This window comes from Pempheris klunzingeri, chromosome 7, assembly GCF_042242105.1.
Source record: "Pempheris klunzingeri isolate RE-2024b chromosome 7, fPemKlu1.hap1, whole genome shotgun sequence".
Taxonomy (NCBI): domain Eukaryota; kingdom Metazoa; phylum Chordata; class Actinopteri; order Acropomatiformes; family Pempheridae; genus Pempheris; species Pempheris klunzingeri.
In genome coordinates this window covers 17,340,492-17,367,120 of record NC_092018.1, presented here as the reverse complement: position 1 = coordinate 17,367,120, position 26,629 = coordinate 17,340,492, and the positions used below count along the sequence as shown (strand labels likewise).

Below are 26,629 nucleotides of genomic sequence, written 5' to 3'. Positions count from 1 at the left end.
TATTAGTATAATAAATACATTTTCACACTTACTGTATATACAGTACATCTGCTAGATTACTTAAAGGTATTACAGGCAGTTATTTGATTTATACATCCATCAATTATTATGTGAAAAACTATTATCTACAAAGAGCCCTCTTTGATGTATGGAAAAAGCCTTCTGCAGGGTACAGTACATATACAAACGAACCCAAGAAATTCAATGTCCCCACACTCACCCTAATCAACTTCAGAGTGCCATGACCAGTGGCTTTGATAGGTTATCCACTGAGTGGGCTCTCACATCGCTGATAAGCCTGGGGAGCTGCAGAGTCAGAGATACAGCAGTAGGCCCCAAAACTCTAAGCTATTAAAATTAATTGACGAAAAATGTTCAAAACTTACTCATGTTGACTACATTTCTGAGGACACTCAGTCGCATTCACTGTTGACTGACAAGACATTATTTGGTTATGCAACAAACTATTTGACTCGAGTTGCCAAACATTTCTGCACAGATGCACACTGTTTAGAAGATGCCTTTGTCCTGTAATCTCCTCCACTGTGAGCACAGAGTCATTGTGATTACACAGCAAGTTTTTCTGATATATATTTTGTGCGTGCTTGTGTGTGTGTGTGTGTGTGTGTGTGTGCGTGCGTGCTACGTTCTTTAAACTTTTTAACTTCTTTTTTATCAAGAATGATGAAAACTTAGAAGCTCAATACCTGCTTTCCTGAAGGCAGTTACAACCTGATAATCTTAAGATAACAAAATTTGGATTCATTTAGACTAAGGTGTGACTGTTGCTACACCTTGCAATACCCTGCTGACGCATATGGAGCACAGAGGAAGGGAGTGGAGGAATCATGGGAGGAAATGGTTTCATGGCTGAGCTGACTGTTTGAATTAGTGTATCTGAAATGGGCATCGTCTGCTAGCACTCTGACATGGTGTTGCTCTCGCCTTTGGCATGCATCCATCCCTTCAGACTGACACACATGCAAACACACACACACACACACACACACAGTCACACACACAGTCATACACACAGTCATACACAAGCGCACACTCGCACACGGAAACACACATCGTGCATTTAGCTTGCCTTCCTCCAACCTCCCCGCTGTGTCTGACACAGCACCCATGATCCTTTGCCTCGCGGGCTGTGAGCTGTCAGAGTGACAGGGCATGAGGAGGTTGACATGTGACACTGTGAGACAGGATCAAATGTGTCATCATCTCCTCGAACAAAGAAACAAAGAGATGAGAAACTGTTTTCTTTACCATAAGCTAATTTTTGTCAGTAATATAACAGCGAGGTTTGTGGTTTCATTTAATTTAATTATAGTTGGATTCAACAATGATTTGGCTCTACAGGTGATTGTGGGGAAGCCATTCACGATAAACGTTTTAAATTTGTTCATTTTTAAGAATGTTGTATTATTGGAACTTATTATGTGGAACTATCTCAAGGTGAAGTTTTGCAAAAGGGCTCAACATTATGAGCAAATGGATTTGGACCCATATCTGGGTGAAATCAAGGAAAACTCTAACAGTAGATGGGTCACTACTGAGGACTGCAGCTCAATTACTATTTGATTTGAGCAGGCTGAGGTGTTAAAATTAGATTGGGGCAAAAACACATAAGATTACTGCAGTAATCCTCTACTCTACTCTCCTGTGTCTGACAAGCTGTCGTCAGGTAGAGCACATACAGTATGCACACACACACACACACACACACACAAAGCTGTCCAGGTCTCACTAGCTTAGTCCAATCTGTCCAGGCCTCTGCTGTGCTAGTAGACCACACATCCACACATCAGCCCTTTATTGTTCCTTCCACTGTGGTAATGGAAACAGAGTCAATGTGGCACGGAGGGGGAGGAAGTGGTGGCCAAGAGCTGTGGGCCCTGGGCCCTGCGTGGCCCCTCCATGGTTGGCATCTCTTTACTCACACACATGCACATTCCTACACACAACCTGTCTTTCTCTCCCTCTCTGGATTTGACACACACATATACACCATTACGAGGGAGTTCGGCAAGCCGCACTGTAGTGAAAACACACAACGCCCCTGCATCCCATCAAATGGAAGGAAATCCTGGACATGTCGAGCACATTTAGAAAAATACTTGAGGTTTTGGAGAAATTGGGATCACCTCATCTCGGAGTAACGTGATGCTGGTTATATTAAAAAATGAAGGGGTGCCCATATGGAAGTCATCGCAGACTGTGTGCATGCATGTACAAATCAAAGGAACTCCAGCCCAACTGCTAATGAGGGTGACTGTGACGTTTTTATGTCGTTATCCCACTGTGTGGCTTAGGTAATGGTTGTATAGGATGGGAGGTTTCATCCACACACGCACATGGGGGTCCAGGCAGTATTGTTACAGCCGAAACACATTTTTATGGTCTTTTTAGTCTTTGAATTATAGTATCAGCTCTACACATGGCAGGTAGGGTTTAGTGGTTGGTTAGCAAGCTGGATTTATTTACTTTAAATGTCTCACAGCAGCCAAACTGACACAGTGGGATTGGTGCTCTGTTTACAGTGAAACAGCAAACACCAGTGGTTCACCTGAGTAAAGCGGAATAGAATAGAATAGAATAGAATAGAATAGAATAGAGGATGAGGTTTAATTTCAGTGCTGCACAGGCCTTGTCAAATCTTAACAGAAGTATGAAACTACTGTTTTTTATTTGTCTACTGCTCCAGTGTGGCTTTCACATTTTCTAATTGATCTTTGTGAGAACAAAGAGATGTTAGACGCTGGGGTATTAATTGCTGTTAGTATGTGTGTGTGACAGATACAGTTTGTGCATGCCTGTGTCTGTATATTTGTGCATCTGTGTGTGTACTTGCGTGCTCCTGTGCTATCAGTCTTGGTCAGGTCCCCACCTGGGTGTGTTAAGGTTTGTCTCCCTGTGTTGTTGCAGCCTGTGTAATCATGGTATTAATTATTAGCAGTTTGCTCTCCATCATCCCTCTCCCCTGGGGCGGGCACCGTGCCTGGGCTGCCAAGGGCTGGCTCTGGTGTCTCATTCACTATAAATTTGCCCTGTTAACATCACAATCATTGGACTGTGACAGTGTGTTGCACCAAGTCGTTGTACACGTCTTATTGCAGGGTATAAAAATGCGAATTGGCTACGTTGGTGCAATTTTGATTTGCATTAAAACAAACATTTTTTGCCTTGTTGCGATAGGCTTTATGCAACAACACAAAATGGTGCCGTGTTTTTTTCTGTGCTTAAAGAACACACTTACAGCCTGAAATCATGTAGTTCAGCTAAGAAATAAACAATGTGTCCCCATAGGCCTAGCCTAAATGGTGTGAGAAAAGATGTCTCACTTTATCCTGCTTAATGTCCTCAGGCCATGCTGTGAATTAGTCTCAACTCTATCTGATCTCATATGTGTCCTTTTCACACATTGCCACCGGCATATCCCCATCACTCAATAACACACACATGCTTATGTACATTTGTCTCCCTCAAATGCCACCATCGGCATCGCTCCTTCAGAGATACTTGTGAAATGAATTGTTTGAGAGAAAGTCACAGCATCTGGCAGTGATTGTTGTGCCACAGGCAACGCAGAGTGTGAAACCTAGTGCGGCTGTGCGTGTGTGTGTGGGTGTATGAGTCACCAGGAGGACAGGGGCTTTCAACCCCGCTAGTCTTTGGGGTAAGGGACAGCTCACCCCATCATTGACCACCAGGAGCTTAACTATGTTTACATGTTGACCGACTTCTGAAAACAATTTAGTTTTCATTTTAGGGTCATAATTCACTTTGACAATACTTCTCTTTTCTTCATATAATTTTTAATATTGCTGTTTATAAAAAAAAAAAACACACAATCAAAAGCAATCCAAAACATTTAAAGTAATTTACTGGATTTAAAGCAATTTAGAAAATCTTAAGATTAAACCCTATTATCTGTCATTTATCTTGGCCAATTTTGCTTTGGTTGCCTTTCAGTGGTTACCACAGCCTCTGCCATGTTTCCCATTTCTTTCAAATTCAATGACTTTCATAAAGACCAGAAATTATCATTTTAGCAAAACACATTTTATGTCAATTTGCTGAATGGAAACATAAATGATCGGTATGAACAAAAATCCAATAAACCTAAAACCAGAGAGAGATATATTTCTTCTGGAACCACAGCAGAGTTAATAAAAATCCCTTATGGTTTTCAGAGAAACAACAGCATTTCATTGTCCAGGATAACGGCTTGAAGATGAGGTAACAGATTTGGACGTGCCTGTTGCTAGAATCAAAGCGTGATTTTATTTTTTTTTTCATCTTAGGAATTCAGAAAAATAAAGCATTCGCACAGTTTGTTGCATTAATTAACAACTTCCAATGTTCCCCTGAGGTTTCCAACCACTTTGAAGATTCCTTCACAATAGACTGAGAGACTTAACCATTTATGAACTGAAGGGGGGAAAAAATCTCTGTGATTGGATCACAATGCCACATGTTGGCTGATCGTGAGCGCAGGAATTGTATCGTAAAAGCAAAAAGCGCGTCTTGGAAATCATGTCAGAAAAATCCTGCGGAAGAAATGCTGCCAACTAGTCTTCATCAATGACTGGTAAAAAGAGATTTTTTTTTTTTTTAAATCCATTTTTACTTTTTTTGCTTCAAGACAGAGAGACGTTCTAATCCTCTGTTCATTGTTAGGGTTGTGGGGGACTGGCCGAGGGAAATAGCTTTTTGATGGCAATGGAGGGGAAAGGGAGCTTTGCCAAAGAGGGCTTCAGAAGTTAATGGGCCAGTTTCTATGCTGACAGTAAAATCTTGGCTGGAGCCATCAGGAGCTTCCGAGGCGTTATCTACTTCAGCGGTTTTGAAGATTATCTTTAAAGTGAAAACAGAAAATGACAATGTCAAGAACAAGAGAGATGTCTAAAAGCAAGGTTTAATCAAGACTTACACCAGATGGAATTATCACCAAGCTAAAGCTGATTTATGTTGAGGAAGCATTATAGTTTAGAGAAATTCTTCCCAGATAATAGTTGTAGCCCAAGATCTTCTTGCAAGCAAACAGCATCAGTGCAGGATTCACATTTTGATACGTCGAAAAGGGTTTGTATTGGAATTTGTATTGCCGATGGGTAATGTTTGATCCAGTGGATGAAATGTTGCCCGTGGTAACTGTTGCCCCTGCAGAACCAGAGCCAAGAAGAAAATGAGAACCATTTTCTCAGTGAGTGCTCTTACATACAGGTGCTTACAAACACTGATCTTTATTTCAGCAAGGGAAGCACAAAACAGGAGCTTCTAAGTATTTTAAGAATAACACTACACGCCTGAGCTGTGCCAAACCTTTACGAAAGCAGAGCATTGTGGGTACTCTAAGCTTTATAGCAGTTTGGAGTGGAAAGGATCCAAGCGGGATGGTCCTCTGGCACAAATATTGGTAACATAACCTCGAGCCTTGAGGACAGACAGGGTGACCCTGGCCTTCATGTTTCCTTCTGCAGAACAAACCAGAATGAAAGTCCCATCCGCTCACTTGCACACAGGTGCTTGCAGCTACAATACAGTAAAGAAGGAAGGCTGAACACGGCGTTATGAGAGTGCTGTGCTAAGATTTTTGTCTCCTGTTAACTGACACCTCTCCCAAACACATAATTAATCACAAAAAGTTGCAGCAAACTATTAGTAAGGCAGTGACAGGCAGGGGTTGAGGAGTGGCAAGTCGAAGGAAGTTGCTTCCAAAATAGGGGCTTAGAGTAGTGGGCGTGTGCGGTTGTGTGCACATGTATGTGTGTTTCATGCGTGTATCTGTGCCCATGTGCATGCATTTGTGTGTCTCTGCGCTTATCCTCCCCTCCAAGTATCTCTGGGTTTGCCAGAATCTGCTTCCGAGCAGAAACCCAGCCAATGAGCCACGAGCTATCAGCAGCCAGGTCAGATTAGGTGTCTGTCGTTGGCCTTTGTGCTGATAACACTACAATGAGTGGCACTTCCCTACCGCCACTTCACCTCGGCCGTCCCACACTTGTCAGTCCTCCACCGGTCAGATAGAGTCTGTCAGTTAAATAAGAGATAACGGGAGAGCCGGGAGGGAGGGGGAGAGGGGGAGGGGGGTTTTCTCTGTTAGTTTAGCACCCCAGTCGAAGGGTTTTTGTTACTGATGAGGGTCACAGAAGGAAGGAACAGCCTAAAGACAAAGGGGCAGGGGAAGAAAAGTTGACTGGCACATTAGCCAGTGTCTCCCTATCACTCTGCTTAATCTGAAAAGACAAGGGATCTCTTGAGTTGTGGGGATGACCATGGGAATGGGGATATGGTGAAGCGAGAGAAAGGGGGACACGACTGTCGAGACCAATTTGGCTTCACATTCTCTGGGCACAGTTGTCCTCTCCCTCTCAATTTATACCTCACTCTATGGCCGTTTATCTTTCTCATGCAAACCGACCTAAAATTACATACATTGGCGTTGTAAGATTAATGTTTAGTTGTCCTCTTTTTCTGTTCTGTTTAAAAAAAGTTTTTTTTCTCAATCTTCAAATCTTGTTCATTTGAGCTTTTCACAGTCTTCCCCTTGCAACCCAATTAGTATTTCATAAGAGGCTCATCACCTTTTCACACATATCACTGGTGATTAGCCTTCTGGGATAACCTCAACAGAATAGTCTCCTGGATAGATTTAGTCAGTCTGTCAACAGGCATCAGTTCAGGCAGGATGAGACCCATGTCAAACATTACCTCTCTATTTCAGAACAGAGGCACATCTGCCAAACACTGTTATTGAACTGGCACTCCAAGACCGTAACCTAGCCCCCCTCCAATAAATGTTAAAGGTGTATGCTTAAGAAATATTAATGTCATATTCAATCAATCATTATTACCCTAGGGGAAAATCCTGTTTGAGGTGTAGCAGCATTAGCAATTTTTAGCTTTGGAAATGTCTGGATATCCCGCTTCTAAAATGTGCGCTACAATGAGCCTCCTCTCTGCTTGTCAAAATATTTTGCCTTTTGTCCTGAGGAATCTGTTCATTTCAGTGAGCTCTCGCTCAATAATGTCGTCACTGACAAATTGGAAAAGGCAATGTCTCCACCTATAGGTGCAAATACAGGACTACAATTAAAATTCAGCTTTTTTTCTTTAACCCAATGCTTTTAAACCAATGTACAAGTTAAGTAATATAAGAAAATATTGTTGTGAAATCAACTTTACTCATGGAAAACATGAATATTACAAGATAATGACGTGAAAATCCAAACTTCATTTGATGTTCTGCTCTCATCAAGGAATAAATAATCTATTTAAAGATCCATCTGTCTTCTTCTTTCGAGTGACTAAATCCAGAAATCCAGAAATCACCTGCTCATGATCATTTCACGGTTTAAGTTATTAAATTTATGAGTCAGAAATTGTGTTTGTAGCAATACTGGCTATTTTTTGCTTTATTTAAAAGTACTAAAAATCTCATGTACCAATCATATTAGAATAACAGCAAAATGTCTGAAGGGACATTTGTTTTTGCTTTTTATTTAGGACCACTGTGCCTCCCTGAAAAGGACGACAACTACATTGACTCAAAAAACAGTTGACAATCATGATAAAATATCCAGTACAGTTTCTGTTTGGCTGTTTGAACTGTCAACGTGAAGAAGAAAGCCTGAGACATTTGAGTTTGTAGATGCTATATATTTGTAAGTTTGGAGTGAATACAAAGAACATACATACCATCATACAAACATACAAGCCAAGCATAGAAAAAAGAGAGGATCTTTTATGTTTTTTATACATTCTTATATACAGTGTAGAGGATTAAGATATTACAGAATATCAAAGTTGGGTGATTCTGTGTGTTGACATAATGCTTTTTTTTCTTAAACTCTAAGAAAAATCAAGATGAGTCGTAATTGCAGAATGTATGGAAGGACATCACCATATGAACAAAACACTGCCCATCTTAAAGAGTGGTGAGATGTTCAGGTGTCGATACAGTGCCTTTTCCCTCTACTTATTTATCTTTTGTTATGCTACTGTTCTGGTTTGGTTAATTAAAATATGCAGCCAGACTGGGAGTAAGAAAAACTACAAAATAACTCAGGAAATACAGGAAGATGATTATAAGATGATGTCTGATACATGTATCTTGATTATATATACCAGAGCAGTAAATTATTTTTTAGCAATGTAACACTCAAAGCAAACGGTGAGCAGAATGGAATGCTTGTTATATGTGTGGATCAAAAGATGACTATACACTATAAAAATCTGTTTGTGTTTCTTACAAGAAAAGCAAGTTTGTGATCATTTGTCACCGTGATCTGATCCCTCCCACCAACATTCCTGCTGTATCTCAAAAGGAAATAAGTTATTTTGGTCCAGGAAAAGGACTCTGCTATTTTATCCAAGCAAATGAGGCTGGATAATTTCTGCATTCTTGTGAGAATATTTAGTTTTTCTCAAAAAACATCAAAATAGGGAGTCACATTTTTCTTTTTCATTCCTAGAAAATAGAGAGCACAAAGTTTCAGTGGGAGGATTAAGGTAAAAACATGAGCAAACATGAGGGGAAATGGTGTCCCTGAGTGTGCGTATGTACTGTATGTGTGTGAGTGTGTGTGAGTGTGTGTGCGTGTGTGTGTGTGTGTGTGTGAGTGTGTGTGTCTGTCTGCCTATAAGGTCTCCACATAATTGGCAGGGAACAAGCCTTGACGGCCATCTTTGCTCCACCCCCTCCACCAGGCTTTGTCCACCGTTTCCACGTCCCTGATGATGTCACCGGGTTCAAAGGAGATCTCAGATTCATCCTCTGTGGGAACCGCAAGATAACACGGTGAAGACCCACTAATCACAGTGTAATTACCGTAAGTGGAGGCACTTTATGTGCACATGCGTGCAGATTATCCCCTAAATGGCAGCTTACCTGCTTGGTAGTCATAAAGAGCTCGGACGCACATTTGTCGCTCGACTAAAACCTGAAGTGAGAAAAATGATGCCAGAGAAAAGCTGTAATCATGGAATGCACATCTGTTTGATTAAAATTCACAAGAAATCACTGTCATGACAACTATTTCATATGAACTTTACTTTCACAGGATAAGGCTGGCAATATTCTGAATCTTTTCTTATGTCTACAAAGCCCATGAAAACACTGTTGATCTTATTGATCTTACTAAAAATCCTGGCCAAAAGGCTGATACATCATATTTCTCTGTGCCAAAAACAACATCAATTGTTGTCCAAAAACACACCACAGAAATGTTCTTATAATACTATAAACATGGGTAGTTTATTTTAAATCCCAAATACAGGGTCCTGCTGCTGTAAATACTCACTAGTAAACTGAAATAGTATGTTTATAACCCATTTTAAGAGCTACATCTTCATTATGAACCAGTGGACTTGGGGCTGAGTGCCACTGACAGGGTAGGGAAGTCATTATTGAGGACTAAGAGACAGACTAACACATTGTTGGTTTCGGCCTTCTTGTGGGATTTGTTGACAATGAGGAAATTATGATGATTCGATGGCCCCTGGATCCAACCAAACATTCAACAATAAATGTTTTAATTAAGTACAGATTTCCATTTCTGGACCACCAGGCTTTGTAGAAACATACCTCTTGTCCATTTTCTGAGATCTCCTGGTCCTTATCCCCAAGGACGTCATCATCCTCTGCCGTGCCATGAAGTTCGTAGCACATAGCCAACTCCGGTGAGCTGAGTTCTGTGTCAGATGGACTCAAAGATCGCTCTGAGGAAGACCAGTGTGAAAGGCATTCATCACAACCCAAGCGACACAGAGGATGAATGTGTTCATGTAAAGTGACTGAATAATCCTCCACTGTATGATGCTGTATAACACTGATTTGCTGCCAAACCTATGCCATTCAGTTCCTGTATGTCTTCTCCATTTGTCATCCCATTGGTTGACAGGACGACAGTCTCGTGGTTAATTTCGGCATCTGAAATAATGACATCTTTTGTTACTGTGACATATTATCAAATGCCATTTTAACTTTCAGAGAGCTATAGTTCATGAAGAAGAATTATATAAAATTGCTTGTGACAGTGTAACAAATGATAACAACACATGGGCTACCTGTGACTTCTGACTCTTCCTCTTTTTCTGAAAGCTCTGCAGGCTTAGCAGGGCTGTTTTCTGATTGGTCAGTCTGCTCTTCATCTTCCTTTGCCCCCTCTTCCTCCTGCACCACCTGCAGCAGCTCCTCTAGTGATGCAGGCTCAGCAACTTCTCCTAATTCATACATTTCTTCCTCCTTGTCCACCTCTCGCCCCTGCTCCTTCGTCTTCTCCTTCCTCTCCCCCTCCTCTTGCTCCTGCTCCTCTGGTTCAGTCTGGACTGGTTCTGTGGCGACAGCACAAGGCTGCGGTTGCGTTTTAGTCATATCTTCCTCGTACTCCTCCACAGCCTCTTCCTCATCCTCCTCCACCAGCACAGCCTGTACTTTGTAGCCAGCATCCGAGACCAGCTCAGTGTGCACGTGACTGGCTATGTTGGGGTCTGTTGATTAGAAAATTATGTCATTAAAAAGACAACTGTGCATTTGATTAGCTCCCACTCGTGCCCATGCAGACTGTGTGTATGCCTGTCGTAGAAAAACTGAACTACAAAGAAAGCCAGCTTCTCTGGGTGCATGTTACAGTTAAGCTTGGCATGACTAAGAGTATATGCGGCTACTTTAGGGATATTTAATTGTGACTGGATCATAAAAATAATCTGAGCTCTGTCATTTCTGTATAACAGGCCACTGATTCATAGTCCCTGGCCTGCTTTGCACAGTCTGGAGAATGGGGAGTAGTTTTTGGCAAAAGCATCTGACTCACTTTAGCCTGTAATAAAATAGTGAACAACCAATATTTAATGTCAAACGATGAATGTCCTTGGCAAACAAATGAGCAATATTCAGAGTAGTATGCTCTTCCTTACATTGCTGTATCGTTCTGAATGGGCATTGTGCTGTTTTAGCAATACATTTTTGCGAAAAATATGATAACATTATATAAGCAAATCCCAATATAATTCTTTGTGTCTTGTTAAACGTTACCTGTGTTTGACTGTGGTCTCTCTGGGAGAGGAGCTGTTGGAGCCTGTGGAGATAGACTAGTCTCAAAGCAGAAAGTTGGGTGCTCCGGCTGGTTTGGGGTATTTGGGGGTGAGGCAGGCAGGGCCTCTGGATGTGGTTGAGAGGGGTTCTTTTTTATTAAATCAGGGGACAAGGACGCCAAGAGAGTAGGGGAGGCCGGAGGTGCGGAAGGTTCTGTGGGCTCAACATCAGCCTGAACTTGGCTGATAGTTTGTAGAACGCTGGGCAGGGCTGAGACCGGAGGGGGAGAGCGAAAAGGTGATGTGGGCGGTGACACAGGGGCTGTAGGCCTTTCTGGAGAGACGACAGGGCGGAAATCAAGGCTCATAGGGGGAGACAGGGCGCGGTAGAAGGGGGAGGTAGGAGCCCGGGAGAAGGGAGAGACAAGGGGAGAATTGCGAGGGGAGGATGTCGTGCTTTCTTCTGCTTTAGCAAAGATGAAGGCTGTGTCTGTCAGGCTGCGCTGGTACCGTCTGAATGGCTTGCCTGGAGAGAAAGAAAACAGCTTGTGAGTAGTTCAGCACACACAGCGTACTCAAAAACTTCAAACTGCAGCGCTGCAATCTGGGGCTGATCTTTGTTTTTCAATGCGCTCGCCTGGACCTTAAAGTGAATACAAGGTAGCAGCTCTCTGTGCAAGCTCACACGCTGCGTACATACCAGTGCGGGAGGATCCAGGGCTGGTGGGACTTTGTGATGATGATGATGACAGCTGCCTGAAGAACTCTCTAGGGTTCATAGAGCGTTGGGACACTAATGCTGCTGCCTCCTAACAGACATAGCTAGTTAAGGTTCTGGCGCTGGTTTCACAAAAGTGCAACGTTCAAAGGACATATGCGTGGCTCATTGAGGCCTTTGACAAAGTGCCAGTTTAAAGCAATATTAAGTAAAGTTAGCTGTACTTACTGCCGCTTTCTCTATGGACTCGCTCCTTCTGAGACGAGCCCTCATAAATTCCTCGTGCTCCTTTTGCTGTTGATCCTGTCAGTGCAGAAACACAGCAGCAATCATATTCACATATTCACACACACAGAGTTTATTTCATTGTCAACTATTTGAAAAGGGAGGTGGCACAACACTTGAGACTTGTGAAACTTGAGTGTTTTGACATTTAGCCCTAATTACTGACACACAAATGAGTGCTCACTCAGAATCTGGTGAACCGCTAGTAACTGCTGATACACAGCAATACATTGCAAGTGGTTTTTAGCTTATCTTTGACATCTGCAAGTGTAGCCACCCTTCCCCTAACCTCTCACAGATATAAACATAGTGTAAGCAGTCTGCACCCATAACCCAGCTCTGAGACTGCCTCAAGTAGAGGCCGGAGGAAACTTGGTAAATCAAGTGAGGAAACCTCCTCCAAACCATAGCCGTACATACAGTACACCTCTAAAACAGAGATTTTTTTTTCTTGCTCTCATTTACAAGACTGTCTGATTTATTAGCTGACATTTAAAAACACAGCATGTGTCTTTAAGTGTTGCACAGTTTGAACACTGTAGACACAACACAGGATTGTTTTTGCCATTCTGTATAACTACCTGTTAACATGTCAAGAAGTCTGTATGTCTATTTTAGGCTCTTTATGTGCATAACAAGCATTCATAGAGTGTGACAAGGATTCAGTGACAGGTTAATTTGTTTAACTTTAGGATTAAAATGATTCTCATTAATTATATAGTCTCTTAAATGTCTCATTATAAATTGAATTATCAGCACTTTTCCCTGTTAATTTTCTGTAAAAATCAGTCCACTGTTGTCTTTGCTTTTGTAGCTTTGAATCCAGGAGTGTCCGCACATCAGCAGAGGTTGTGGCAGACAACAGTGGCCCTTATATCAATAGGTCAGTCATAATGTCCTCTGAAATAATTACACAATCTGACCTCACACAGCCAAAGGTCATCTGACCAAACTCCAACGCCAGACGCCAGCAGAGCAGGTGTCCATGAAAACATGGCTTGACCGTGTTTACTATGAAATTCAAGGAAGATATACACATCTTTCCACCCACCCATGTTAATTTCTCCTGTCTGCGCAGCTGTTCTTCTTGCTCTGCCTGTTTTCTTCTGGATGACAGAAAAACAAATAAAACTTATTAATGTCATCCAAAAATCATTATCCAAAACCTAGTCTCTCTTGCTGTGTTCATAAATCTAGTACATTCATCCAATCTATACAAAATACAGCCACTGGAGGGCACTATTGACATTGTTCTTACCTCTGCTCCTCAATCATCTGCAGTTTCTCGTTCATCTTTCTGTCTCTCTCTTCCGCGTCCCTCCGTTCCTTTAAAATTCTTTCTTTTTCAAGGCGACGTCTCTCCTCTCCTGCTCGTCTCCTCTCCTCCTCTTTCCTTTCTTCCTCTTCACGCTGACACACACAGCGGGAAACAATTGGGGGAGAATATGTTATAGTTTTATTTCACTTTCAAAAGAAAAAAGAAAAAAAAGTTGTTCAATTCAACAGCTTTGCAAATGTGAATGGCCGTAAACTATCACGTGAACTACATTATAGAAATGTGGCCCAAAAAAAAGGGAAGTCTACTTTGGCATACCTCTGCACGTGCCCAGAAGGAGTCTCGGTTTATTAGTCTCATCTCCATTGCAGCATTAGTTTTTCTGTAGTTTGTGCCCTTTAAGAAGAACAAAAAAAGTAGTGAATACTGAGCCAGAGATTCCTAAACTCTGCAATAAGGCACACACAGGCATTTTTATGTATGTATTATATACTGTATTATATTGTATCATTTTCAGTAACTATACTTAAAACCTTTTCAACCACTATATCATTTCACAGTTCGCATAAACTAACTAGAAGTAGAAGTAAAACACTGATGGATTGAGAAGGATTGCAAAACTGAGATTCTGCTTTAAATTGTGTCTCAATGTTTATTTAAAAGTCTTTGTCTCCATCTGGCGGGCAGATGATGTATTGCAGCAGACTTACCACTAATTCCTCCTTGTCCACAGACCTGGAGCTCCTTCTCACCCACTGTGTTGGAGTGTGTGCCTGGGCCTTGCTGAGCTCAGCTTTTATCTTCTCCTCTGTCACATCATCAAACTTCTCTGCACTAATGAATGCATGTGCTTCCTTGAAACATGGAGGTCAGGGAATAAAGAAGAGATGGCAAGCAAAGTAAGACAGATGTGAATTTAATCCACCCTTACATGCTGTACTGCAGCCACACACACACACACACACACACACACACACACACACACACACACACACACACACAAAAGCTCGAAATCTGCACACACAAGCACACAAAGTCCCACTGGTGGTTTTCTCTTGGTCTGACTTGGAGTTATGCAAACTTGGAGCCAAACAGTTGTGCAACTGCTTCGGTTATAAGGATTGTGAGAGAACAAAAAATACTCCCTGGCTTTAGTGTGAGGACAAGAATGTATTGGTTTGGATGGTTATAGACAGCAGAGGGGGAGATGGGGGGGGGAGAAAAATAGGGGGTGAGATAGGGAGAGTGGGAAAAATAGGGTGCAAAAGCATGTGTCTTCACAGAAAAAAAGAGAGAGACACACTTAAAATGCCACAGTGTAACAGAGATTTACAGATATGAAAAAAAACAAAAAACTTCTGACAGATCATATTCAACAACCACAGACCAAAACTACTATGTCTATGGGAGAGATAGGTGTTAAAGATGGGCTGAACTCATCCATCTATACAGCGCTGGCATTTGTATGTGGCCAGGACCTCAGAATAATTTCCATGGAGAGTGGGTCCAGGCTTGTTGATAGAGGGCCAGGTCTGTCGGCCTCCAACAGGAAACCACAGCTTTATCTGAGTGACAACACTGACACTGACACTGAACAGAGCATTCACTGTGCCCTATAATACATGTCAGTGCAGCGTATAATCCATATCACTCCAGCTGTCACTGCCAACTGCACGCACACGGAACAGACAAGCAGTCCACGGCGCTGCCAGGGATGCTGGGAAAATCATGGAAGCGAACAGAACCACAATCTAGAGCAAAAGCTCTCAGTAGCATAGTGAAAAACACCATGTTTGCCCATTCCTGACACCAACCCTCCATCCCCGCGTACAGTAATCCATTAAGTCTTACTCATGCTCAGAATAAATGTGCTCCGAGTGCTGCACGGTAGTTCATATAAACTCGGGGCAAATGTATATTATTGAGCATGCACGGCTCTGACAGGTGTCTTCAGCAGACTCGCAGACAACAGATAAAAGCGCAGTTCGCGCTCAGTTCCTTCCTCTTTTTTATCTCCTTTATAATATAACATGGTTGAGAGTCCTTCAGCAGCAATTAGGTACTCTCCTCTCAGGCTCTGACCAACCTCATTTTTCTTTTCCCTCCTCTTTTAACCCCCGTTTCAACCCCATAACATGTTTTGCAGTGAATGTAAGAACTTGTGCAAGTGCCAGTCAGGAAGTTTTAGCATTTTGCTCTCTATTGTATGAGTTCGAAAACAGGTTCAGTCATGAGCTTATTTAGTCAAATGTGTCTTAATCACCCCTATTACCGAGATTCATGGGAAACTTTCAGTCTAATGGCCAAGTGGGGTGTTGCATGTGAGCCAACCATCTTTTCAGGCATTAGTGACCTTGGCAATGAAAACTTTCTGTTGGGTATAAGAATATAACATCCCTGGGAGGAAAAGGAGCCAGAGGTGATGTGACAGGTTGAGAGTTCCCAGCTGGATATAATTGTGCCCAACTCTGCACAAGCTGTCTGCTCTGGGGCCAAACTGCTCCATGCAGTCACTCTCCTACTCAGGAGTTGTTCACACTGTGAGAGGCAGTAGGTGGATGTAGGGATACTCAAGTGTCCCCAGCTGAAGTTTGACCCAGCTGACTGATGGGTCAGTTATGATGAATGGTATTATTAGCATGTACAATTCTAAATTTAGATTTTGTTGCACACTCAGCTAAATTTTCACTGCTTTGGGAGACTTTTACTTTTACTTAAAATGTGGACAATAAAGCAAATAAGATGAGGTTCTTGTTGCATTGATCACATTTTACGTTCCTAAAAAGTTATTCCATTTAGATATGTAATGAAAGCCCCTCCGTTGAAATAATACCTAAGGAGCAATAAAGGGCTATGTTGGTTGACATGAAACTAAAGCCTCTAGTGTGTGTCATAGCGAGATGACAGATTTGAATGATCTGAATTGCCTCAGGGTTTAGTGCCTTGACCTGAACATGTTGCTCTATTCCTTATTCACAATAGAAGTACTGTTCTTTGTTGCATGAAAAATCTCCTGCTGCACCTTAAGAGACATTTGGCCTTGGACGAGGCTGTCGTGCAGCCAAATATGGTTATGGTTATAATATGATTAATTAAGAATGCATTTTGTAAAATCAAAATTAGAAAAGATTCAACTTTCAATTTCTACAGCCCATTCTCATATGTGGTTACTATATATCATATGTCATATCTACCTTCTCAACACCTCCAGCCCCTACACACACACACACACACACACACACACACACACACACACACACACTCACATACTCACACAGAACCCCTTCGATTCAACTTTATTCTGCTATAATTTTAATGTAAATGTAGAATGATGGAAACATCTGCATCCTATTCATGACATAACACCCCACTGGAGTACAGTATGTAATGTACCCAAATCTGCTGCTGCTGCTGCTGCAGACTCGCCTTGACAAAACCCTCACTGCCAGCTGGGACATGCAGCATAGCAGGCCAGAAAGGCAGAGACAAAGAAAAGAAACAAAACACAAACTAGCAAAGTGCCATGGCGAAATCTAACTAACTCTAAACTTCGACGATGAAAGCCAAGTTTCTACGAAAACAAGCTAATTGATGCAGTTAGTTTCGTTTTCAGGTCATCATGAGGTCAAGAAGGAATTCAGCTGAGAATCGAGATTGTTTAAGGCTCCATCATCAGCTTATTTTCTACTAAATGTGGACGACAACAAAATGCATCTTTGACTTGCAAGGTTTTGCAGGTAACCTATGAGTTATCAAATATGCATTAAGTAAGGCCATTTCTTTTATTTCACTTTAAGATGTGTAGCACCGCTGGAAAAAGTCTGAGTATCCTTCCCTCAATGTAAAAACCCACTAAATTTACAAGCAATACATTGCTTTAATTTGGTGCTTGTTATCCTTTGACCATCAGATATTTGTAAGGTCTCCATAAATGCGAAAACTGATATGAGTTGAAATAAATATTAGATTCTACACAATGTTAGCTCTCGGACTGCTAATTTTTGCTCGGTGGCAGCGAAATCCCACATTCCTGGGCAACTGTCAGCATCATAAATATGATTTTTTTAAGAATCTATCTGTTAGGAAATAGAAAATGTGCAGACACGCTTATGCTAATACATTTTTATGTTAGTACATTTATGCTTTATTATCATGAAGTTTTAGCCTGATGCTGGACTGTGTGATGGTTGCTGTGACCTTTACACAGATCAAAGAGATGTGTGTTGGCGTAGGATGTATCAGACTGTGCTTGCATTCTTGAGATAAAGAAGAGTTCGAGAAGGCCTTGAACAGTGAGAAGTCAGCGTACCTGCGTTTCCCACCAACCTCCCCTGCAAGGAGGAGAGGGAGCAGGGTGCGGCGGAGGACTGCTGAGAGGAGGAACTTTGCTTATACATGTTATATATGCTTGAAAGACACTGAGACCGCTGAGTGCAGATGTAGATCTTTGCCTGTACTCCTTGCTTGTTGCAAGTAAAACTTTGAACTGAGATCTCTGTCTCTGAGAGTTTATCTTGTGTGTTGGGAAATTAATGGTACGAACTAACAGCGAAAATACAGTTCTGGTCTTATAGAAATAATTTCCTGACACTATCACACACCAATCCCAGATGATTTCCCAGACAGACATATGAGTCAGACTGTTGTGCTGTTTTACAAGCTTCCCATGATGTTTGAATTATTGTTTGCCAGCATATGACGCAAGTTTTCTTTCAGAATCGTTTTTTGTTCATGAGCAACACATGTGATGGGAACGGTGATTAAGAACAATAACATGCCCTCAACAGAGTGTTAAATATGTCACATCTGCCAGCAAAGTCGGAGTGAACAGAGGACGAGACAGCACAGTTATGTATCATCACCGTTCCTTTTCAGGGAATTTCTGCAAATGTGTTCCACATGCTTGGCTATGACATTCATGGTGCAAGGTGATGCAGTATCTTCTCTTTTAGTGTGAATCTAACTAATAAGTCTAAATTTGAGCTGCTGAGTCATGGAAAATTCGACTCACATTCCTTTTCTAAGTCATACAGTTTAAGCTAACAACCGTCAGAACAATAGTTTGGACTTGATTTAAGATTAATTGTGTCTGTTCAATGTTGTGGTATTCGCAGAGAAGTGGGTTAGCAGTCACAGTAGTTGCCACAGGTCAATTTCTTTGTTGTGACACACATCTGGTGTTAATGTATTTGTGTTTGTGTTTGATGAAAGGTCACAATTTTCCCACAAATCACTGGTGGAGAGATGATTTTCTAAGCTCCACGCCATACTGGCAATGTAATCATTTCTTTACAATTTTGAAAAATCCCATAAGAAAATGTACTGAGGCCCAGGAGTGCTCAGACACACACTTACACACACAGTCTCACAAAGGAGTTGGGGTCCTTTCATATAGTGGCTCACAAAATCCCTGAACCAACACTGACTGTTTAAAAAAAGACAAAAACAACAAACATTCCACGGATGCTTCTGCAGTTGACGCGGAGATGCCTTTATATGGAAACTAGTAAACCTAAGAGGTCAGCTGATCGTCTCCTCCTGGTTAGACGGAAACGCTAAATAAACAGCGGCACAGATGGACGGCAGAAGTTACGGCTAACGAGGTGATGGAGGGAGGTTGTACACACAGACGCACCTGAAACATACATATGTATACTTGCACGTGGATCATAAAAGAAGTCATATTAAGAAGTTGTCTGTTCTCTATTCCCTCTACTTTCATTCATCCTCATCACCACTTTGCAGTTTACGATGTGACAAACAATGTAACAACTGAGTTTTCAACCTAAAACTCAACCCACCCTGGCAGCAACATGGCAGACAGACCAATCTAACACAGGACCAACTCTGCAATAGAACAGGAAGTAGACTGAGGACGGGAAACACTCAAAACAATACAAAGTAAACTACTGTGTGTAAATATAGAGTTTGTGACTACAAAGTGAAGAGTCCAGTGATAAAGAGAACAGAACAGGACAAAAGGTTTTCTCTGTTGCAGTAATTTGGGAGAACAAAGAGTACCAGGTATTATGTTTACAATATTTTCACACATTTTTCTGCTCCTGTCCCTCCTTAATGCTAAAAATGTCACAGCTGGAATGATGTCATCTGTTGTGGAAATTTCTAGGAGATAAAGTCTGCTGCATGGAGTTCTTGTGCACATTTATTTTTGCAAAAAGGAACAGCTGTTACAGAGACAGTCACGCAGTCTAACAGTTCTGAAACAGAGTTCCCCGATCTTCTCTGTCTCTTGGTATTTATGGGGTGGGTCAACTGGGGTTTACCTGCAGGCGTTTGGGTGCCTGCCTGTAGACTTGGGATATGCAAGGGAATACACATCCGGTTGATCAGACGCTACTTTAACACCTCTTTTGTTTCATACCTGGCCGGGATGCATCCTGACAGACAAAATGTTTTAACACCTCTTTCTTCTGCGGTCTGGTCGGGACACACCCTGGTGGATCAAACTGTGAATTTACATTTCTTTGTCTTCTGACATGCAAATTCCCATCACACATCTTTAATGCGCAGTTCAGTGGGGAAAAACCAAACAAGCAGAGAAACGACTAGATGAAGAGCACATAAACATATCTCAGTTCCAAAGGTTAGTGATCACTGATTCAGTACTTTTTGATCTACTGCACCTTGAAGAAGTTTTTGATGGCTGGAATGTGGCTGGCACATTCTGTCCTTCGGTGGTCATCCACATTTTGGCCGACCTGCGGACAAACACAGGATGTAGACAATTACATTCATATCATACCTCTCTCAAAGGGAACTAAAAAAAGAGGAGGAAGCGGGGCTGAGGGAACAATAGGATTCACATTGCTTGAGTCTGGTCTGTGTTAGATAAAATTGCCCATTTGGACAGATGACAGATGAATGAGTTCAAACATTACAAAGTACAAATTACAGCATAACATCTCAGAACTTTGCAGCATGATCTTGTATGTTTATTAACCTAAAATGCAAACAATGCATATGTATGTGTATGTCATTTTCTGAGGTAACCTCTGCAAAAAGTCACAGCTTTGCACACTGCCACCATGAGTGCGGACCAGCAACATTGTAAACCTTCTCCGAGGATCAAATTCATGACCAAAACATGAGTGTGCAGCTTTCTGTGATTGCATAGGAGCTTCTATCTTCGTCACTGAAGAGGTGGATTTTCAACCAATCAGAGGCAATAGCAACCAGCCTGTTTATAACATCTCCATGTACAAAAACACTGAGTCACGTCAAGTGTTCCATGACTGTCGGACAAATATCAAACCTGCCCAATTGATCATTTGTGTATTTACACATTTTGCTTGCCCTGTTATTCATAAGCTTTTGTTCTGCAGTGACATAATAACACACTCTCACATGTCAGATGGCAAATAAGCCTGTGTCAAAACAGGACCATACGATGTGTGTAAGCCAAGTACTTTAGGATTTTCTCCAGAGCATTTTACAGATTAATAAGTGCATAGATTTTTCTGTGTGTGGCCACTTAAGATGTTAAACCCATTATCTTGAATGCAAGTCTGTCAGAGCTAGTTTGTGAACCTGCTCTTCACATATGCATGCGCAATGCATACGTGTGTTTTACGTGTAATTTGCGCTGGTACGTGTGTTTCTTTAACATGATAAGCTTGGCTTACAAGAGCTAAGCCCTATGAGATTGTCTGCCACTCACCCAGCTGATCATAGCAATCCGGGGGCCTCCTGTCTCCATATTTCCCACTTTGCAGAGGCCATACTGAGGCTTGGAGATGTGAAACTTCCCTGCCAGCTCTGTGACACCACCCGCTATTAGAAAAGAAACATCCAGAGCTATGCATTTACTGTTTATACACACAAAGCACATTTAAAAAAGTTACAATATTCTCTAAACACACGAGGACATGTGAATTCATTTCAGGTGAAGAAGCTGACAAGTTTCATTCTTCGTAGGTTTTACAAATTCTAAATTTGCGTTTCTAACAAAAATGAAACATGTGACAGTCCGTCTTACCTCCTGAGTCAGCCAGTTTAAGCTTGTTGGTGAATCCATCATATGTGAATATTGCCCTGTGGACACACAAACACACATACACAGGTCAGGTACTGACAAATGTGTGCAAAAAACGACATGGCAGACACATTCATAATGTTGAGTGTTAGAAAAAATGGCAACAAAACTCAGGTTGAATATTCAGGACTAAACAACCACTTGTTTGATTTCTGTATGCCCAAAAATAAAGGCTCATCCAAAACTTGCACAAGCATGTGGGCGTCTGGGTATGCCAGATGTTCAGTCTTTTATTGTGCACAGGGGACACACAGGCACGAACACATGCATAACCAGATGTTTGACTGCACATACTTTGTCGAAACCCAAAGAAGCTTCCCTGCAGTACAAAGCATCCCTACAATACACTAACAAAAACGAATTCTCTTCAAATGTGACACATGCACTTTTTTTCTCCGTTCTATCCCCCTTGCTTCCCAGAGGCCTTTGCAGTACATGTGTAAAACATGAAGGCACTGAGCGGCACAATAGCCTCCATTCATTGTGTTTGCCTCATAGGTGTATGGCTCCTGGATGTGAATTAAACGCAGCCAGTAGTGTTCGCAGCTACAGGGTTTTCGACATTTTACAGGTGAAAACCTGTCCTACCACACCCTTCAGTCAGTCAATCTGCAGGTCACTGTGGCAACCCAACAAATCATGATGTGTTTCCATGAGGCCACTGAGGTACAACTCCACTGCTGAACAAACTAAGGACAGAGTGATTGTTGGCTAAGTTTCAGTAAAGATCACCACATACAGAATTTTAGTTTTGTTGCAGAACCTCCTAGGCTGAAATGTGTGACTTCAAAATCAACCAAACAGAAATAACCCAAAAGAGAAATGCGATTCTTACTTGGGTACTTATTGTGCAATGCATCACCCTAGCTGCTATTTATTCCACTAGTTAAGAGTCCAAAATCATACCCATAAACTATTTGACGTGACATACTTCTAACATAATCCTGATTCATGTGTGTGTTTGAAGCACAACTGGGCGTAAATGTGTGTGTGTGAGTGTGAGTGACTTTACGAGGTGACCCACAGAGAGAAGAATTGTCAAAGCTTTAAAAGACAGCGTGTGTGTGTGTGTGTGTGTGCAAATATGTGGACGTGTCTGTGTCTAACTGTGTGTCCATGTAAATTTGTCTTTGTAGGACTCCTGGGGGTGTGTCCATAACATCTGGAGCTGGGTAGCAAGAGCATAAGGCCATGAGCAGCTATTACAAAGGGCCAAAGGTCTGTGTGTGTGTGTGTATGTGTGTGTGTGTGTGTCAGGAGGAGGGAGGGAGAGAGAGACAGTGAGAATGAGACACAGAAACAGAGCGAAAGTTTTAGTGTAAAGTGTTTCGGCCTATTATACAAAATCTACAGCGAAAACCACGGCAGCTTAGCATGCAGGTTCAGAACAGACCAACTAACTCAGTTAGCATTTCTATATCACTCTGTATTTTTTTCCTGATACAGCAAGTCTCTGTCTGTCCAAAGGACAAAGAACAACAAAAGTCAAATCGGTATGTGTGTGAGTGTGCTGAGGACACAATAACCATATTGTGCGTCCTATTGAGCAAGCTGCATGCTGGCCCTGCATGTGTGAGGAGGCAGGCTCACTGTTCTTTCATTATCTCCACCAGCCAATGGATGTGCGTCTGTCCAAGGCTACAGCCTGTCCGTCCTTGGGAGCTGGATCTCTCCTTCACTGTGGTGCTCCCGGAGGTTTCTCTTTTCCCACTGGGTTTTTTGAGTTTTTCCTTCCCGAAGAAGGAGGGTCATAAAGGGCAGGTGATGCCTCGGACTGATCCATCGGACTGATCCACTGGCCTCATCGACTGCTGGACTCTTTATTAGATTGTTTGTTCGCTTACACTTGTTTATTTCAGTGAACTTTGTAAAGCACTATGAGACACTCTGTTGTGATATTGGGCTATACAAATAAAATTGAATTGAATTGAATTGAATCTTACTGTGCTGATAATCCTGATAAGTATTTACTATACATCTATCAAGCAAAGCCAGGTATTGATAAACAAGATTGAGTCGGACTACAATGCACTTCATGGAAACATTCTCCATTGCTCTCCAGCTTTGTGTGTCCCGGATCATTCACATATCTCTTCAGGGATTAGTCAAGGAACAATAACTACAGAAACAACACACTCCACTCCCTCATTAGCCTTACCAGCACCCAGAGCTTAGACACCAATCCACATTCACTGATCCTTGGTCCTCATGACATACCTTAAGGTCACCATTCATGAGCAGTCAAGGTCAAAGGTCACTGTCCTCTGAAGGAGTTTTAATTGCATGTGCAAATTCTCCACCCACGAGGAACAGGCTTGCACATGAGGAGCGCTGTGGGAGCCTCTTTGTTCTACAGAGCTTTCACTAACATGGAGTTTGCAAAAATCCTATTTTCAGGCATTTTTGTCCTCAGGACTTTACTTAATCCCTGTCTTGGGTAGTAATAAGGCCATGGAGTCTACAGAAACAATTATTTTACAAAAAGTAATCAAAATACGAAATGGTCAAAATCTATGAAACCTGTTTTAAAAAAGTCTAAATAAGATCAGGGCCTGATTCCTTTTATAAACTTTATTATTTCAAACCATTTGGAAGATCCATCTCTCTCCTCTTGTCTCTCTTGTGGAAGGACACATAATTCTGAAAGGCACTAGCACACTGAAGTTTATTGAGGGGATCAAATTACCATCCTGAACATTTACTCTTTCTGAAAGTCTCATTTTAAAACCTGTTCACCCCTCTGATAGTTTTAGCAAAAGATTATCTGCATGGTTGAAATTTCAATGAATTCTGCGATTACATTATTTCTTTGGTTCAGTGAAGATGCCAAAGGATGTAAGAAATCCTCGTTGCTGACATGAAATGAATGGATTATCTTTGAAGAGAGGGCCTGCAAAAGTTTGCAGTTCTGGATACCATATGTCTTTAAAACGGTCCTTCTACTACACCCCTATTTACTGCGACAAAGAACAATGTCAAAGCCTGTGGTAAACCACAGATTGACTACCAGCTGTGTAGTGTAGCGAGTATAGATGGAGACCTGTCCATCACACATTCTTCTTCTTGTCATCAAAAGCTTTGTTACTTTGTTTGTAATGCAGTTGTAGTAGCAAGTAGAAAAATCTTTCTCAGCTAACAGAGCAGATAGACCCCCATTCCTTCACACATGTAGGTTTCTTGAGAGCTTCACTGACTGATGAGAAAAACAGAGTCTCTTATGTCTGTACTCCAGCCCACCTCCAAACTCAGCCAGCTATGACCTCAGCTCGGAGAGAGGGAGGGAAAGAGGGTGGAGAAGAGAAGAGAAGAGAGGAGAAGAGAAGAGAAGAGAAGAGAAGAGAAGAGAAGAGAAGAGAAGAGAAGAGAAGAGAAGAGAAGAGAAGAGAAGAGAAGAGAAGAGAGAAAGAGGTCATCATTGAGGGGGAGTGACAGGCATGAAAAGGGGAGAGGATGAGGCAAAGAAAAGAAAAGAAAAAACAATGATGTCAACATTTAATTATGTAATTAACGATAGAAATGAAATCTGCGCACCATTACCACAGCGAGCCACTAAACGCAGCTATAAAACAAATAAACAGCCATTCATCTCAAAGTATACAAAGACAAAGGCATACATACAGCACATAAACACAGACATGCGCACACAAACACAAGCACATGCACACGCATAATACTATAAGCTTGAGCCAGTAACAATAGGGATGGTTTGTTTTGGACTACCAGAGCCCCTGTAATACCTCCAAACATGCTACGCTCTACTATTTCAAGATGAACATAACAGAAGCAGATGGTGAGCTGTGCTGGAGAAAGCCTTGTTTTCACTTACCCAGCCGTTACACTACACCATGAACCATTTTGAATGTGGTAATATGCAGGAAATACTTGAACACAATGTACACTCTTGTATTATAATTTCTGGAGACTCAGAGAGATTTTCTTCCATTGTATTGTCATCCAATTTTCTTTTGATGCTCTACGGGAATGCATTTCATTGTACTTGTGCATTGTTATGCAAGATGAGCAAGATAACCCTATGAGTATACATTTTGGGCCCCATAACCAATAACCATCTCTCATATTCCTTGTTCATTTCACCCCCCCCCCCAACTCTCTTCATATATTCTGTTGATATCTGGTGATATCTCACCACCATTACTACTCTAAATTCATTATTCTGACCCCCATCTCCTACAACACATATTTAGTTCCCTGCCTACTTTATATCCTGAAGCACAACATAGCTCTCTCACAAACTGAAGCAATATCTCATCCTCATCTTTTCTCCCTCTACTCCACACTTCCTACCCTCTGTGCCTCTCTGACAGGAAGATCATGGGGGCTCATAGGTCATTTATTCATTCCATCTTTGCCAGTGGGGGAGATATGAGAGATTTGTGGTTATGCATGCTGTTGCGATATGATAAACTGCGCATGAAGAGCAAAGATATGAGAAAATGGATGAGAGGCTGGGAGCTCCCACCAGAATTCACTGCCCAGATTAAGCTCTCCATCAGATCATTATTCTGCTCCTTTTTCACTTGCTCTTCCCCTTCCACATATTGCGCACACATCCCCAGTGGTCCCACCAACTCTCCTGCAAGGCATTTGTCAAAACCTGTGATTTTTCACGGTGCCGTCTTTTGAATGCTTATTTCTCCTCTAACCTCTTTCAGATTTGTATTTTTCATTATATCCCCCTTTCCACAAGCCTCTTTCTGTTCCATTTCACTTCACATCATATGTTTTTGTCTCCCATCCCCCACAGCCCCCCAACTTGTTACTCGGCTCAAAGCTGACCTGGGCTCCAAGTGCTATTTTTAGCCTGTCTCTCTGTCTACCTCTCTGTCTGTGTTGGAGCGGGGAACTCAGAGACGTCCCCACAGCGCACAGCGCTCATTTCCTCTCGCCAAACATGGGCAAAAAAAGTCCAGCCAGACTCCACTGCTGAAAAAGTAATTTCCCCCCCTTGTCCGGCATGTTACTCATATAGTGTCCATGCAGCGACCCCAGTGGTACACGCATTCCTCCGTCCGTCTGGGCTGCAGAGAGACATATGGAGGTTTATGGGTAGAGAGTTGAGAAATGTGAGTAAGAGATGGGAAGTGACAGAATGAGACTGATAGATCATCAACGCCAAAGAAGAGAATAGGAAAAAGAGAGAATGGCGCTACATTTGTCAAGCTTCACTGTAAACATCGTGATTGAAAAATATGGCAGGCATGTTTGAATTGTAATGTGGAAAAAAAATGTTGCTGGG

At 41.9% G+C, this 26,629-nt stretch overlaps 1 protein-coding gene across 1 annotated transcript in view; it reads right to left on the bottom strand.

The window, feature by feature from the left end:
* Positions 1-7,644: 7,644 nt before the first annotated feature.
* Positions 7,645-26,629, bottom strand: part of LOC139204379 (drebrin) — a 30,778-nt gene continuing 11,793 nt past the window's right edge. The window contains exons 2-16 of the mRNA XM_070834399.1: positions 21,316-21,371; positions 20,998-21,110; positions 19,964-20,038; positions 14,030-14,173; positions 13,638-13,715; positions 13,302-13,453; positions 13,095-13,149; positions 11,987-12,061; positions 11,741-11,849; positions 11,042-11,566; positions 10,075-10,497; positions 9,854-9,937; positions 9,593-9,726; positions 8,897-8,948; positions 7,645-8,782 (exon numbers count right to left, since the gene is read on the bottom strand). Of these exons, the coding sequence (XP_070690500.1) occupies positions 8,646-8,782; positions 8,897-8,948; positions 9,593-9,726; positions 9,854-9,937; positions 10,075-10,497; positions 11,042-11,566; positions 11,741-11,849; positions 11,987-12,061; positions 13,095-13,149; positions 13,302-13,453; positions 13,638-13,715; positions 14,030-14,173; positions 19,964-20,038; positions 20,998-21,110; positions 21,316-21,371 (2,212 nt within the window). The 3' untranslated portion in view covers positions 7,645-8,645. The remainder of the gene's footprint in view (positions 8,783-8,896; positions 8,949-9,592; positions 9,727-9,853; positions 9,938-10,074; positions 10,498-11,041; positions 11,567-11,740; positions 11,850-11,986; positions 12,062-13,094; positions 13,150-13,301; positions 13,454-13,637; positions 13,716-14,029; positions 14,174-19,963; positions 20,039-20,997; positions 21,111-21,315; positions 21,372-26,629) is intronic.